At 35.1% G+C, this 14221-nt stretch overlaps 1 protein-coding gene across 1 annotated transcript; it reads right to left on the reverse strand.

The window, feature by feature from the left end:
- Nucleotides 1-548: 548 nt before the first annotated feature.
- Nucleotides 549-8300, reverse strand: LOC135690896 (uncharacterized). Its single transcript, XM_065208585.2, has 3 exons — nt 7544-8300; nt 5214-5410; nt 549-2513 (listed from the first exon to the last, which is right to left on the reverse strand). Exons 1-3 carry the CDS (start codon nt 7755-7757, stop codon nt 2181-2183), a joined length of 744 nt encoding a protein of 247 aa, XP_065064657.2. The 5' UTR covers nt 7758-8300; the 3' UTR covers nt 549-2180.
- Nucleotides 8301-14221: the final 5921 nt, after the last annotated feature.

Consider the following 14221-nt stretch of genomic DNA (forward strand, 5'->3'; position numbering starts at 1 on the left):
ATAAGTGGATGAACTATGATACTAAGGATAAAATATCCCTATAATTAAGTAAGATATTAGTAGTTAAATATTTATGCATTTTTGTATTCTCAAGCAAGATAGATATGTTCCATTTATCTCATATGCACATACAAATGTCTTCCATAGAAAGCCACGTAGCACTGCCATGGTTACCTCTAATTCTGTATTTAAGGCAATAAAAGTATTAAAAGTTATCAGTTATAAAATGTTATGCAATATAAATCATAAAAATCCTATACCCCCTCAAAAATCCTCAAAAACTTTGTTTAAAAGGGTGATCATTTAAAATGAGTCATGCAGGGGTGCATGACGTTTGCATTGATGATGAATTTTACGCCCAAAATGGGTGTTTGGCCTATTCGCAAGTGTAATTGCATGAGAGCATACAGTATGGTGAAACTACGGGCCTTACTTGCGAATTCCTATGGTCAGTGGAATATGGTTTTTTCTTATTTTTGCACACTTACCAGAAGATTCACTGTTACAGAGACTTCAAACACGAAAAAGAGGCTGATTGCCCCCCCCCCCCCCAAACCCGTATAACATCAATTTTCGAAATCAGCACCTTCGAATTGACCAAAAGCACTAGGTCCCATTAATTTCGCTCTCGGGCGACCATTCTCTGCCTGATCTAATAATGCTTTCGAAAAGATGTTTTCAAAAAGATATTAAATGTCAAACTGAAAAGATTATGATTTCAAAGATAACAAAAGATGTATATCATGAATTCCAATAACAACCACTAGATTCATTACAGGTAAGCAAATTACATTTATTACAGAGCATCAAACTTATTTAACTACAAACCCGAAGCAGTCATTACTACAAACAAATCTATATTGATGCATTCCATAAGATCTAAAAGCTGAAATTATATGCGTGTTCTATTTATTACATATCTAAAGATTTTTTCCCCGTCCCACTGAATATACTATTTAACTTTATATTTTAATTAGATATGAATTAAATATAAAGTAGTATTCTATTCAATTTCAGGTCTTAGGATAAGCTGTGTCATGGATTGCCAAGAAAGAAGCATTTCAAGTAATTTTCAAAATATGGAGGAATTAGCGACTAAAGTGCTATGAATTAGTGAGACAAGCCGAACTTACGCACTAAGTTAAAAGATAAGAATTAATTTTTTATGCAAATTTTTAATGGAATTGGCCTAATAATATTTCATATTGTGATAAACAATTTTACTTGAGTTCTTAACAAAACATGCTGTAACTAATCAATAAAAGCTAAAGTAACTTCAAGCTAAATTTCACCTTTTTCTTCCATATCTTTTCAGAACAAATTTTAAAGTTTTGCTACTAAAGCAACGCCCCTTTTTTTCTCTGACAAGCCACACAGGAATGGTAAATATTAGTTTAAATCTTTTAACTTGCTTGATTAGACAATTCTGAGATTGTTCATGCAGCATTTTAAGCGAAACTTTTCTAACTTAATGAAACATACTTTATTTTCTACCCTAGATAATGAATCAACCTAGATTCTAGATTTAGAGACTATCAGATTCTAGTTAAGTTTAGGGCTTTAGAAGAGGAGGGCTCAGGGGGGATCTGTCTTTCTGGTGCTTTTCCAAGATGTTCCCGAAGAAGAAGGCTGCGCCCCTCCTCTTTTTCTGGGTTGTTCTAAAATATCATATCTAATTTCTGCCAGGATCAAATCTTTGATTGAAGCGATATTACCTTTGACATTTGTATTAATGGGTGACCTCGATAACAGAAAACTCAATAAATCCTGGCAAAATGTTACTATTTTAAATTCTTTATTTGTAAGATTTTCTACTCAGGTAGCAGGTAGACATCGAAAGATGATTTAACCTTAGAAATGGAAAGATAGAAAAATTGATTTTGAGGGGCCATGCAAACGAAAACAACTGAAACGATCATTTTGCATACAATGTAGAGAAAGCTCTATGGCCCCCTCTGCATTTGTTGGCTATACACTACTGGTTAAGTTGCCTTGAACGTGTCTCTATCGGAAACGTACTTCGTTACAGTTGTTCCTAGCTGTCCCGACAACTTGACAAGGAAACTCTCTTTCAAAACGTAAGTTCTTAAATTGCATACCTTGCCAGCAATAATTTACAAAATACGTTGATAATTGATAAGGACATTGATAATGAAAATTCGCTTTAATCCCTTTTCGTTTTAATCCCTAGCGCTAGGTATTGGCACTAGCTTAGGAGGTGGGCCAATACTTTTGTTCTTATAGCTAAACGGTAAAATGAGTTCAGGTGATCTCTCGCATGTTGCCTGGTTGCTCTTTTCTACCAAAACCTCTTTAGCTGCTGTGGCGCCGTCTTCGACCTCTGTGACGTCATCATCCCCATTCTTCTGTGTTGCCATAGAGTCACTAGGAGTGTTCTGTGTTACGGTTTGCTGTTCATCTAAAATGTCTAACTCTTCGTCGTTTGACAAAACCTTTTGACATTGGTCCATCTCCTTTTTTCTCCACTTAGCTCGTCGATTTTGAAACCATACCTAAGAAATAATCAAACTAGGTTGAAAACTCCACAACCCTATGATCGCTAGTAATTTGCAGAAGAAATTTGGAAAAATGCCTTCCAATATCTTTTAATACATTTATACGAAAACCAATGAGTATTAAAACACAAAATCGACACACGTCAAAAAATGCACTCATTTAAAGAAGAGGGGATTGCAAATAGGAAAGTGCATTTATAAGCTCGGGGGTATTCTCATTAAGACTTATCAGTGGGATCCAGACAAGGTCAAAGAGGGTCAAACCAGAAAAAGTTAAAAGTTACCCTAAAATGATCAAAAAATAACATTGTTCAATAAAAGTTTGATAGTAGCATGCCAATATAAAAACCAAGCAATGCTTCTTTGCCAAATTCCTTCGCTCCACATTGATTGTTGTTGAATCGGGGAAAATAAAGCCTTATTCATTTTTTGTATGAAGTGGCAATCTCAACTCAGCAGTCAATTGGAAGCTCCCCCTAAGAGGAAGCGACTGCTTTAACTTCTCCCATTTGATAAGACACTCAAATTGACGACCGGACTCCCTGTCAGGCCTTAATTGGAGTACCCCCCGGATTTAAATGTAACTTTTACCAGACACTACTACAGTGCACTACTACCAGACAACTACTAATGGCAGTCGAATCCTCAGTGCAAAGCTGAATTACAAGTACTATTGAAATGAAAGCTTTAAGTCACTTGCTGGAGAGTCATTGAATCTCGATGGCAATTTACACAGCTGTACCAGTCAACTACGATATCCACAGGAGAGTAATTAAACTAAAGCATTAATAAACACATCCAAATGTCATATTCCCGATCACTGTCATAGACTTGTAGAATGACAGGCCCAAAGCTGTTCAAATACGAATTATTTGACAACAAGAAAATCGCAATCGTACTCACAAATGTTTGGCTTAGCTATAATTGATTTTTATTGCCGCAACTTACAGACAATTTGATAAAGTGCTGCAAAGTTTATTCGTCTCTTAGCTTATGGATATCGGAAAAACATTTTGTTCAAGTTGCTAAGGATATCGGAAATATGTTGCAAGAAATGAGCAATTCGTGAACATCAATACCTTAATTTTTGCGAGAAATAACGAGAAGGAGTTTTTTAGAATATTTTTGAAGGTCTTTCCTTTAATGAATGAAGTAGAGATCACAAAGAACCATTTCATGTACTTTGAACTCAATCCCTTTGAAAGTAAAAATATTTCTCTTGGTAACAAGTACATGCTCGAAACGTCGTGTTTTTAACAATCAAACTATTACATTTTCATTCTGGCACTGAATTTAATTTGCTAACTGTATTATCGTTATTCTGGATGAAGCACCACACGAAACGTATATATCTAGTTAAAATATTTATCGTGGCAACAAGTTTAATTTTTAGTAACATTTTTGAATATCCTCCAAAACACGTGATCAAGAATTAAAGAAGGGCAAATATTTCCTTTTCAATGTTTTTGATTGCCTCACTTTTTACTATGTTGCTAAGCCTTTTTTGTAATAGATTTTTGCTTATGTTCTTCTGCGCACAAATTCTAGACATTACGTCACGTTTTAGAGGACACCATCCTGGAAGATTTGTCCTTGAACAAGTGGTGGCTTAAGGATGCAATTATCAGATATTAAATACTTGGACACTTTGAAGAAAACGTGCTGCCATTTCGTTGATATATATCGCTGTTTGCATGAAAATGAGATGAAGCTGGAGCTCTAGATTTAATTTAGGTGCAACCTCCAACACAACCTTGAGAATTTTGGCCTAGCCTCGAACCAAATATCATCATCCCGGAATCCTCCGTTTATGAAATCAAGGGGTAAACGGAGTATCTAATGTACATTGTACAAAATTGCTTTTGGCTATTCACAATGTTTACACAGATTAATATAAGCAGGGAAGAGCAAGACAACTACACTTGAAAAATATGCCTTTGTGATAAAAGTTTCTGCTTATCCAAGAACACAGTTTATTTACACGGGAAATTTTACGAGGAGGTCGTGTCTAGCTGGTTCGTTCGTATAACAATGAATAGTCATTTCCAATAATGAATCATGCTTTAGGTGTAACCTGCTGAACATATACAAAACTAAGACTGCGCAAACAGTTTAGATGTATAATTTTAATATGTTATAATGTTTCTTTAAATTTCCTTTTCAGCAATGTTCCACGTGGAGTAGGACTTGTGACGTATGTATGAAAAGAAACTCCACTTTATTCAAAATCCATTGTTACAGTAAAGCATTTGTTTGTTTTTGAATGTTTCTTATCTAGCGACAGAATACTTTCCTTGTTTTACTCAGATTGAATTAAATCCTGATGAAGCAATCAGAACAGAATCATTGTTTCCACAAAACATATGTAATTTTGATTTTTCTATCATCATATTGTCTATTGGATTTTATAGAAATGTCAGAGACATGGGAATGGATCTAGCCACCATTACAAAAGAATTGCACTCACGAATCAAAAGTATCTTTCCAAAAATGGAAAACCCGAAAAACTTTATGGTATGCAGGAATAATTATCATAAGTTTGTATGGATATCATAAGCTTTCTGATTAAGCAATATAAATTGAAACATTGTTAAATTGGAACTTGAAGCATCAAGTTGGATATTATTTGAGAGCATGGCCTTTGACGTTTCTCTGGATCTCAAGTTTTTGGTAAAATAGGGAATTAAATATGCTAACCTGTACACGTGATTCTGGCAGCCTGAGCTTCATGGCAATACTCTCTCGCATAAACACGTCAGGGTAATGAGTCTTTTCAAACGCTGCTTCAAGCTCCATCAGCTGCCATGCCGTGAAATTCGTTCGGACTCTCATTCTGCGTTGTCGCCTTGGCCTTACCATGGCAAAGAAAGCTTCGAAGGCTGCTTGTGGATTTGCTGAAAGAGATTTCTTGGGATTACCAAATTGTTCCAACATGGCAGGCTCATAGGCCGGATAAGAACTAGTTTGCTCTCTGGAAAAGCATCTCCTATTAAACTTCCGATTTCAAAGCTATTTTTAATTATGATTAACAGTTTTCGACAAATTAATAGCACATCAAAATTAATTTTTCACTACTACTTAGATGTATTTCCTCATTGTTCTGTTACAGATCGAAGTCTAAGATCTAGTCACATTGTGCAATATTCATTAACTTGCAACCAGCACTGCCAAACCAAGGCTGTCTTGTCACAGCACGTCAAGATGATGATATAAAATGATTTGCTCTTAAGATTTGCTTAGCTTTTGATACATAACTTCAAAGATAATCGCTGTTCACAGAAATTTGTGTTGATGGTGCTTAGGCTATTGTTAAGCTAATATTGTGTCATTATAGAAATTAAAGAGAGACACCCACATAGTAAGGGTTTAAGGAGAGAGGATGGGATATATTTCATGTCGTTTTGCCGTTATATCCAGTATTTTAAAGTAGGAAGTGCAGCCAACCATTCTAATAAACTTTTTTAAGAATACCATAAGCTGAAAGTCGGCAGATTTTTTTTTGAAAGTATTATCAAAAAGCTACAAAGTGTGATTTTATCAATGATTCTGTCCAGTCAATAGAGAGAAGAAACCCTGATTATAAAGCTGTAAACGGGTATCTCGTGGTAGAAGGAGATTTGCACAAGGGCAAAAAACATGCTTTCCTTTCCCTGCCGAACGATCACTATAATGTACATTGAGATTTTTTTTAAAAATCGTCTTGACCAGCCCTGTTCGAAAGTTTTAGGACTAGAGTCCTTTTTATAAGAACTATTTTTTCCAAAAGTTTTTACAATCAGATTTTACAAAATCGAGCCTCAACTTTACAGAATTGCTTAATCCTTTTTTTGATGAATTTATCTTTTGACATTCTTCAGTCGATTAACCTTCAATCAAGATCAATTCTTGATGCAGTTTCTGGCTATCCCTAGATTATCATATTCCAAATTATTTCTTGCCATCAATCACTTCTTAATTTGTTCTAACGGTTTCAACATTTGCCCCCTCCCTCCCAACACGTTCAAATACCTCTCGCCGGTGCTGATCTTACATCACAGCTTCATATGAAAAATTTATGCTACAAAAGGCATGTGCTAATTTTAAAAGCAATGCATGTTTCTAGCTAATAAACAATACCAATTATTTTTATTGTATTAGAAAAATACTTTTGAAAATTTCTGCAAAAAACCCTTTATGTTGACGACATCCTTGCCACGTCAACAGGTTTTGGTTCCTTTCACAGTTCTGTTTTTAAAGATTTTACGTATTTTGCGTTTCTTGTATCATATCTGCTTCAAGTATCATAATTACATTAGCTTTTATCTGGGTTACAAGTTTCAAATATCATACTCTAGAAAAAGATGCGACAGTGATTATGACACCGCTTACTTCTGTAGAAAATTAGCTAGTTGATGCGAAAAACTGCATTCACCTTTTTTTCCGTGGCATCACCTCTCTCTGACCCTTTTATCAAATTGATAGCCTCTTAGTTTAATAATTAAATTTTGATGATTTTTGCAACCTTTCCTGATGTAAATGTTGTGTATAACTTAAATAACATCGATACTTTTATTTAATCCTCTCTGAAGATATTAAAAAGACTTTGAGAATGATTTTATTCCGAAGGTTCATTGAAATGTTATGTTAACATCAACACGTATAGAAATGACAAATACAATGAGAAATTTATATAGCCATTTACACTTATACGAACTGCTGAGAGAATATTGGAAGCAAAGCGTTTTCAATAGAAATAGACATCCGAAAAAATATTGTGAAAAATCGGCTATTTTACAGAAAGTTCCCAAGCGAAGAGCTACTAAAACAGTCACAAAGTTCGTTTACTTGTTCCAATGAACAGGAAACCCATGGAGGGAAATCAATGAATGAAAATTACAGAGGGGGATTGTTCAAAAGTAACACGCATTAAAGTCTTTGGCATCAAGTACATTTACTTTAAAAGGAGCATAACACATTTGATAAGATTACTGATAATTTTGAATAACTTTTAATAAATATCTAGAGTTTTAGAGTGATGTGATACTCACCACAGGGAAAGGCATCTCTGGTGGGAAAATGTCTTGGTATACAGCATCTGCCATAACAAAGTCTTGGAGGCGGGTATACGCTTTTTGCATCCAAAGGATGGTAGATTCTGGAAAGGTATTCGTTTTGAACTGAAGGCAGAAAAGCTGTTCTTCTTGGTTCAAGAGGTTTAAATAAAGAATGAACAGGCTTCTGTTCCGATGACTCTCTTTCCATGATTTTTTCTCTCGATCAACTGTCAAGATTCTTTTATCTTCACTTGGTGTTTGTTAGTTTCTACTAAATATTGCTTTGAATTTTTTATCTGTTGAGCCTTGCCACTCAGAGATATCTGCTATGTTGATGATGCGATCTGTTGCAACACTCTCTTTAAGTCTCTCTGCACTGCTAACTTATAGCATTTTCAATCTTATTGAATATTAATGGTTTAATTAACAGATGATGATTATCTGCTCATGGTGAACTCACTGTCAATGTGCCTCAAAAAGCTACTCCTTATGTAACGACCCTCAGCTTCAATTTTTCGAATATCCTTTGTCACTATTGCTGATATTACTTTCACTCCCCAATCGATCTCATAATCAATCATGGCCGCAGCCAATCAGAAGCTTAGTCTCATTGTGATAATGAATCACCGACTTATAGCAAATGCAGTTGAATCAACAGTATACTTGTCCGCCGAATTGATTACAGAATGTCCATGAAAGAGCGCTAATCAGTTCATGCGTTTTGTAGAGAATTGACCCAGACTCTGAAACAACAGCGGCTGGCTATAAACCGTGTTTTCCCATGGGAGTTACTACATTATCTAAGACATAATCATTTCATCTATGCAAACTTTATTGCGTGGTCTGAAGCCGCACAACGATGCCTATTTTACAATGGATAGCAACCTAATTAGCATAATATTTGATACACAAGTTCACGTTTTCTGACTGACAATTTAAATACCTAATTTGAATACCTAGTTTGCAATATTGCATACATTGCTTTGTATGTCTCTGTTTCAAATTTATTTTTAATGAGTAGAAAAATTCATTGCCTTTTACGCATTGGTGACCTTCTCTTCTTTCAACCAAGGCCAAGGTTAGTTGGTATGTTGCAGAAATAAGAAGAGTGCACAAAAAGGCAAAAATTTAGTTTGGGGGGGGGGGACAAAGAATGTCCAAATACGAGTATTAGTTATGTTTCTAAGGTCTTTGTCAGTATTTTAGGCCCTTCTGTTTCTTGGATCAAAAGTATCTATGGTCTTCTAGAGCTATGGTCTTCTTCAAGGAAAAGAAGAAGAATTTTGAGAAAAATTACCCAAATCCGATTGCGTTAAATTCGCGTTTAGGCTTGCATCAGTGCTCTATGGTTTCGATTTAGAACCTTGTTCAGTAAAAAAGGTATCTGAATTCTTTTGAGAATGATAGTAAAGCATTTTTAGGTCTCGTTTTGAATTATGGTTCAAATGAAAATAAGGTAGCTATTTCAAAGTTTATGAATGACATTTTATACTTTGAATTTTACAAAAACAATTCATGATTATGCTAAATCGATAATGACACTGCCAGCAAAAAGTGAAGAAATTGTCAATAGCTAATATTGTGTTAGTTTATATGCTTAAATACTTTCATAGTGCATAGCCAACGATTCAATTATCATTGAGAGGGTCCCTGAAAACACCGAAAATTTGAACTGCTCTTAGGAAGACACTTGACTCATTGAGAAGATGACACTTTTTCTTTTTTTACACAACTTTCCTTTTATAAAGTTATTTTCTAAAACTTTATTTGTATTCCTTTGTATTCAGTTGTAATTGAAATAAAGAAAATATTAAGATGCAATTTGCACATGATGCAGATTTGTTTGATGTCCGCATACAAGTGAGCGAAAGATTGTATGAATGAACACAAGTGCAAATGATGTATCTTTTCAGCAAGCTTTAAGCACATTGTTTATTTTATCTTAAAACAATGACCAGATTGTAGAAAGATATCTCTGAAGAAAAAAAAGAGGTCAGGAAATCTAGCTAGCAAACATTTTAAGTTTAAAATGAGGAATGTTACATAAAATTTGAGGACAAAATAGTTTATCAATATATCTTCACGAAAACATTGTCTTCAAGAACGCAGAACTTTGAAATATTTTCTAATACCTTACTTTGTAGAAAGAGGTTGAAAAATTTATGCCAATCTATTATATACAATACCAAATCAACTATTCCGAAACATACTTCAAACCAATTTGCAATTCTTGTTGGCTTCATCTATGTGATGATTCGGATTGAAGATAAAAATTGATGTCTACACATAAATTTTCATGATGCTAGTGTTTATCATATTAAATTTCAAGGCGATGTTAAGTTTGAAAAACTTTGTTGGAATTTGTCCGAGAAAAATCGACTTTTTAAACAAAACATAATAGTTGAAAAGGTAAATAAGTTACTGGAAGAAATTTCACTTCCAGTTTTCTGAAGGAAAAATTATTTGCTTAGAAATGCTTTCGACATAAATTTTTTTTTCAAAAAACGTAACTTTACACCTATGCAAAAAAGAAAAAGTGAGCGCAAAGTTCAGCTGTGTCGAGGGAGGCTTTTTACTCAAGATTCCATTAAAGAATATAGATCAGCTAATGGTGTTACTTGATAACAAGATGAATTCGATAACTCAATGTCTTTTTCGGACAAAGCTTCACGGGGAGAGCCAGCTTCAGACAGCAGAAATATCTCACATTTGATTTAATTGGTGTCTATATTCTAAGAGTATTCGGCTCGCATAACCTAAGAGAAGTTAATATCAGAGATTTTGCCGCCAACGCAGTCACTTTAAGAAATTCACTGACGGGTTTTAATACAGCTGTTAGGTTAAATGAAAGAGAAATTCACTGAGCAGTTGAATACACCCCTAATAAAGGTGGTTTTGGCTGCCAAACCTCGTCGCAGTTTTTTTTTTTTTTTTTTTTTTTTTTTTTTTTTATATCAACTTAAAACAACTACAACTCTAATATTTACATTCAACTGTGCCCCTCATAGCGGGAAAAGACCCAAGGTCATCGTGTTCCCACTACGAGCGACACTTACAATAAACAATCCCTTACAAAGACTATATACAACAAAACTAAAAAGGGGGGGGGGGTAACTGCTGTTTGGGGTTTCACTTAAAGCGTTGAGTAGTCTTAATGTATGATATAGTGGCATCCATGATCATCCTATTGCTAATTATATTCAATCGTGAACTGCCATATAAAAGGAGATCGCACAAGGCTGTTGTATCCATATCATTAATGTCAAGGGCAGGGATTTCTGAAAGCTGACCAAAGAGATCTGTACGCATCAAATCAAACTGTGGGCAGTGCAGGAGATAGTGCTCATTGTCCTCTTTTCCCGTTCCGCAACTACAAATCGGGTTTAGGCAGTCAAAGTTATGCCGGAATCTATGTTCGTTTAATGCACTAAAATTCAATCGAAGTTTTGTTAAAGATCTAACACCGTCAATGTCATGAATGTTATATGTAGAGTTTCCTAATGGTCGAATGATTGCAAGAAGTTTACGTTTGAATTCAGCAATGCTTACAGAATGTTTTATATCATCACAAAGCAGATTCCATTCCAAAAGAGTATTTTGGAAATACGTATTCGAAAAACGGACAGTTCGCCCAAAATTTTGGTTGTAAGCGCGTGTTGCTCTGAGATTGTAGGTAAGTTCGCGTTCATCTGGAATTTCCGCAAACAAGTAATGAGGGGATTGTGACTTTTTCACGTTGAAAAAATGACACAAACGTCGATACCATCTTCTCTGATACAAGTTTTCCCAACCTAATTCCTCGTAGAGTCTTTGTCTACTCGTACCTCTCCATGCTCCAGTGACTGCAAGGGCAGCTGAATATTGAATATGCTCCAGTCTTTGTGTGAAAGCAGATTGCATTTCAGGATCATATCTATGATATATGATGTCTCCATAATCTAGGTGGGGCCTCACATAGAGCTTATATATCTGATCGAGCACATTCCTAGAAACATATTTGGAAAGATATTTTATCATACCGATACCCCTTCTTGCTTTTATACTAGCTTCTCGAATATGGCTTTCAAAATTTAATTTAGAGTCAAGAGTTAGTCCCAGGTGTTTGTGCTCAGATTTTGTATTTATCTCGTTGGATCCCAAAGACAGGGGAGGATGGAAGGGCTTACGTCTCTTGCAAGAAAAAATAATTTCTTCAGTTTTATCCGCATTGAACTGCATTTTCCATTGCCATGCCCACAAACGTACCGTCTCAAGGTCCCTATTTAAGTCCTCTGCAGTTCTATTGACTTCGTTTACAACAGAAAAAAGAGATGTGTCATCCGCAAACATTCTCACATCGCAGTGAACATTATCAACAAGGTCATTTATGTACACTAGAAAAAACAAGGGTCCTAATACTGAGCCTTGTGGCACTCCTGCAGATATTGATGTCCATTGTGAGCTTTTGCCATTCAGCACTACACGCTGTTTTCGATTTGCCAAATAATTCCGAATCAACGAGAGAAGGTTTCCATCTATGCCACTGCAATCGTCGCAGTTGGAATAACCATTAATCTAACTCTTTCGTATCTGAATGTAAGAGCTACGTTTTCACGTTTTCATATTTTATATCAATTGATCCGTCTATTAAGCTGAAACTTTTCACATCTTTGATCAATTACAACTTATTCTGATATACAAAAAGTATAAAGAAATTGATTGTTGATGTGATCAGCTGTTTAAGGACAGAGCTAATGGTTGTTCAAAACCCGCACGAAATAAAGGGGTGTTATCTGTTTGAGAGAATTTTCCAAAAACGCCCATTTTGCAATAACAGCAGCCGTAATTTTGTCAACATGCAAGGAATTTGCGCTTATCAGGATCCAGTCTTTCAAATAAACTCAATCAACTGCAGCAAAGACCATAGAAAAACCACACAGTATTCAACATCAATCTTGGCTTGTGGAGTATCAAATTCTACAGAAACTCCAATGATACCGTTCCTAGGAAATTTTGTGATACCCTCTTTAATAATAAGAACACGTTTTATTAGAACAGCGGAGCTCGATTTACTAAAAAATAAGAACTACCTAAAAACATACCCAGTCTCTGCTCGAGAGCAATATTGGAAGAAAATGTCCGATGTGCTTCTGAAAATTTTATGTTTTGTTTACAAAACTGGGTGGATTTCATCAGCAAATCAACAGTGTTACTTATAACATCATGTAAAACTGTTATTTAGTACTCTTAGAAACAATTTGTGGTATGTAAAATAAAATAAAATTAATGTTTAAACACCAGATTGTAAATATTCCAAAAAATACAAAATTTATCTGCTTCTTATAGAAAAAAGTGCAAAAAAATTGAATTAAGCCAAGTAAACTTAACAACTGAAAGAGAGAATTCCTGGTACTCATCAAGGTGTTTCTCCTCCTTCTTGCTCGCTATGGAATGGAATATTATTTCATGCAAAAGCCCCGTTCTTTTGACTTTCCATAGATTTCACCACATCACAATTCAGCCAAGGTTGTCAGAGATTATTCTGCTTAAACTCAGTTCATATTCTAGTTCCTGTTTTTGCTTATTGTAGGGTTTTTTATCATACGTATAATTAAAAGTATGTTTAGATGTTTCTATTTTTGTTAGTATTTGCAAATTTTCTTATCATTATATTCACCAAGTGTTAGATGAATTCAGTTTAATTAGATAACAAAAATGCGTACTTACTTATTGGATTTTCTTTAATTACGCTCATCTGCAGATTTAGATTGTTTTACTGACCACTGTGCAATAAGTAGACCAAAATTTATTTGCTATTTTTAGAGCTTTTTAAAGGTACCATGTTATAAAAAGCGTAAATGCCGCGTAAAACCTTAAACTCGTGTAAAAATTATGAAAGTTGTGTATAAATTTGCCTGAAGTCTTATCAGAAAGATTTTATCCTGATCAACATGACTTTATTGTGTTAATCCCGTTACAATGAACACGGCCTACCTGAAACTTTTCGAAATTATTTCATTACAAATGAAAAAGAGCATGATTATGACACACGCCAACAACCAAATTACCAAGTCCATAAGGCAATCAGAACATGGGGTGTTCGTATACTCCTAAACCAGGGGAGCTGCTCTATGGAATAATCTGCTGAGAGATCTTACAAAGTAGTCTCAAGATACAAAACTTTGAAGGCGACACTAGAAAAGACCATAATCGACAGTTACAATCAGGTAGCTCTGTCCTAAATGATAGTTTTTTGTCTGATTCATAATATTAGACAGTGGCGGCTCTTGCTAATGGGCATCTGGGGCAATGCCCCCTCAAAAAGATTCAAAGGAAATCTATGATATTCATATTTAATTTTGAAGATAGTCTTACTGTGGTTAATTATATAAGTTTGTATCTCTTCTAGAAAAAGCTCCTTGCTATCCCGTCTCATCCCTAGCCTCGCTTCTGGCCCGCTAGTGCCTTGAGCGATGATGTCATTTTACGGGCAAAGTTTTTTTTGCCCCTAGCCGACATGCGTACAAGCTAATTTTCGACCTCGAGCATTGCGAAACGCGGCCTGTGATTGGTTATTTGGAGGAATTCGGGGCAAGAAAAATTTTGCCCATAAAATGACATCATCGCTAAACAACAACCACATCTATATATGCTTTTTCTTCTGCGCTCCATGACGATCAACATCGAGCCATG

The sequence above is a fragment of the Rhopilema esculentum genome, chromosome 4, assembly GCF_057945365.1.
Source record: "Rhopilema esculentum isolate cy_ngs chromosome 4, ASM5794536v1, whole genome shotgun sequence".
Classification (NCBI taxonomy): domain Eukaryota; kingdom Metazoa; phylum Cnidaria; class Scyphozoa; order Rhizostomeae; family Rhizostomatidae; genus Rhopilema; species Rhopilema esculentum.

What these genes read in the sequence shown, in the direction of transcription:
- LOC135690896 (XM_065208585.2), bottom strand. Translation starts at nt 7,757, where the DNA reads ATGGAAAGAGAGTCATCGGAACAGAAGCCTGTTCATTCTTTATTTAAA. An exon ending in CAGAGATGCCTTTCCCTGTG is followed by an intron (nt 5,411 to 7,543) that starts GTGAGTATCACA and finishes AATCTCTTTCAG; the next exon opens with CAAATCCACAAGCAGCCTTC. An exon ending in TGCCAGAATCACGTGTACAG is followed by an intron (nt 2,514 to 5,213) that starts GTTAGCATATTT and finishes ATTATTTCTTAG; the next exon opens with GTATGGTTTCAAAATCGACG.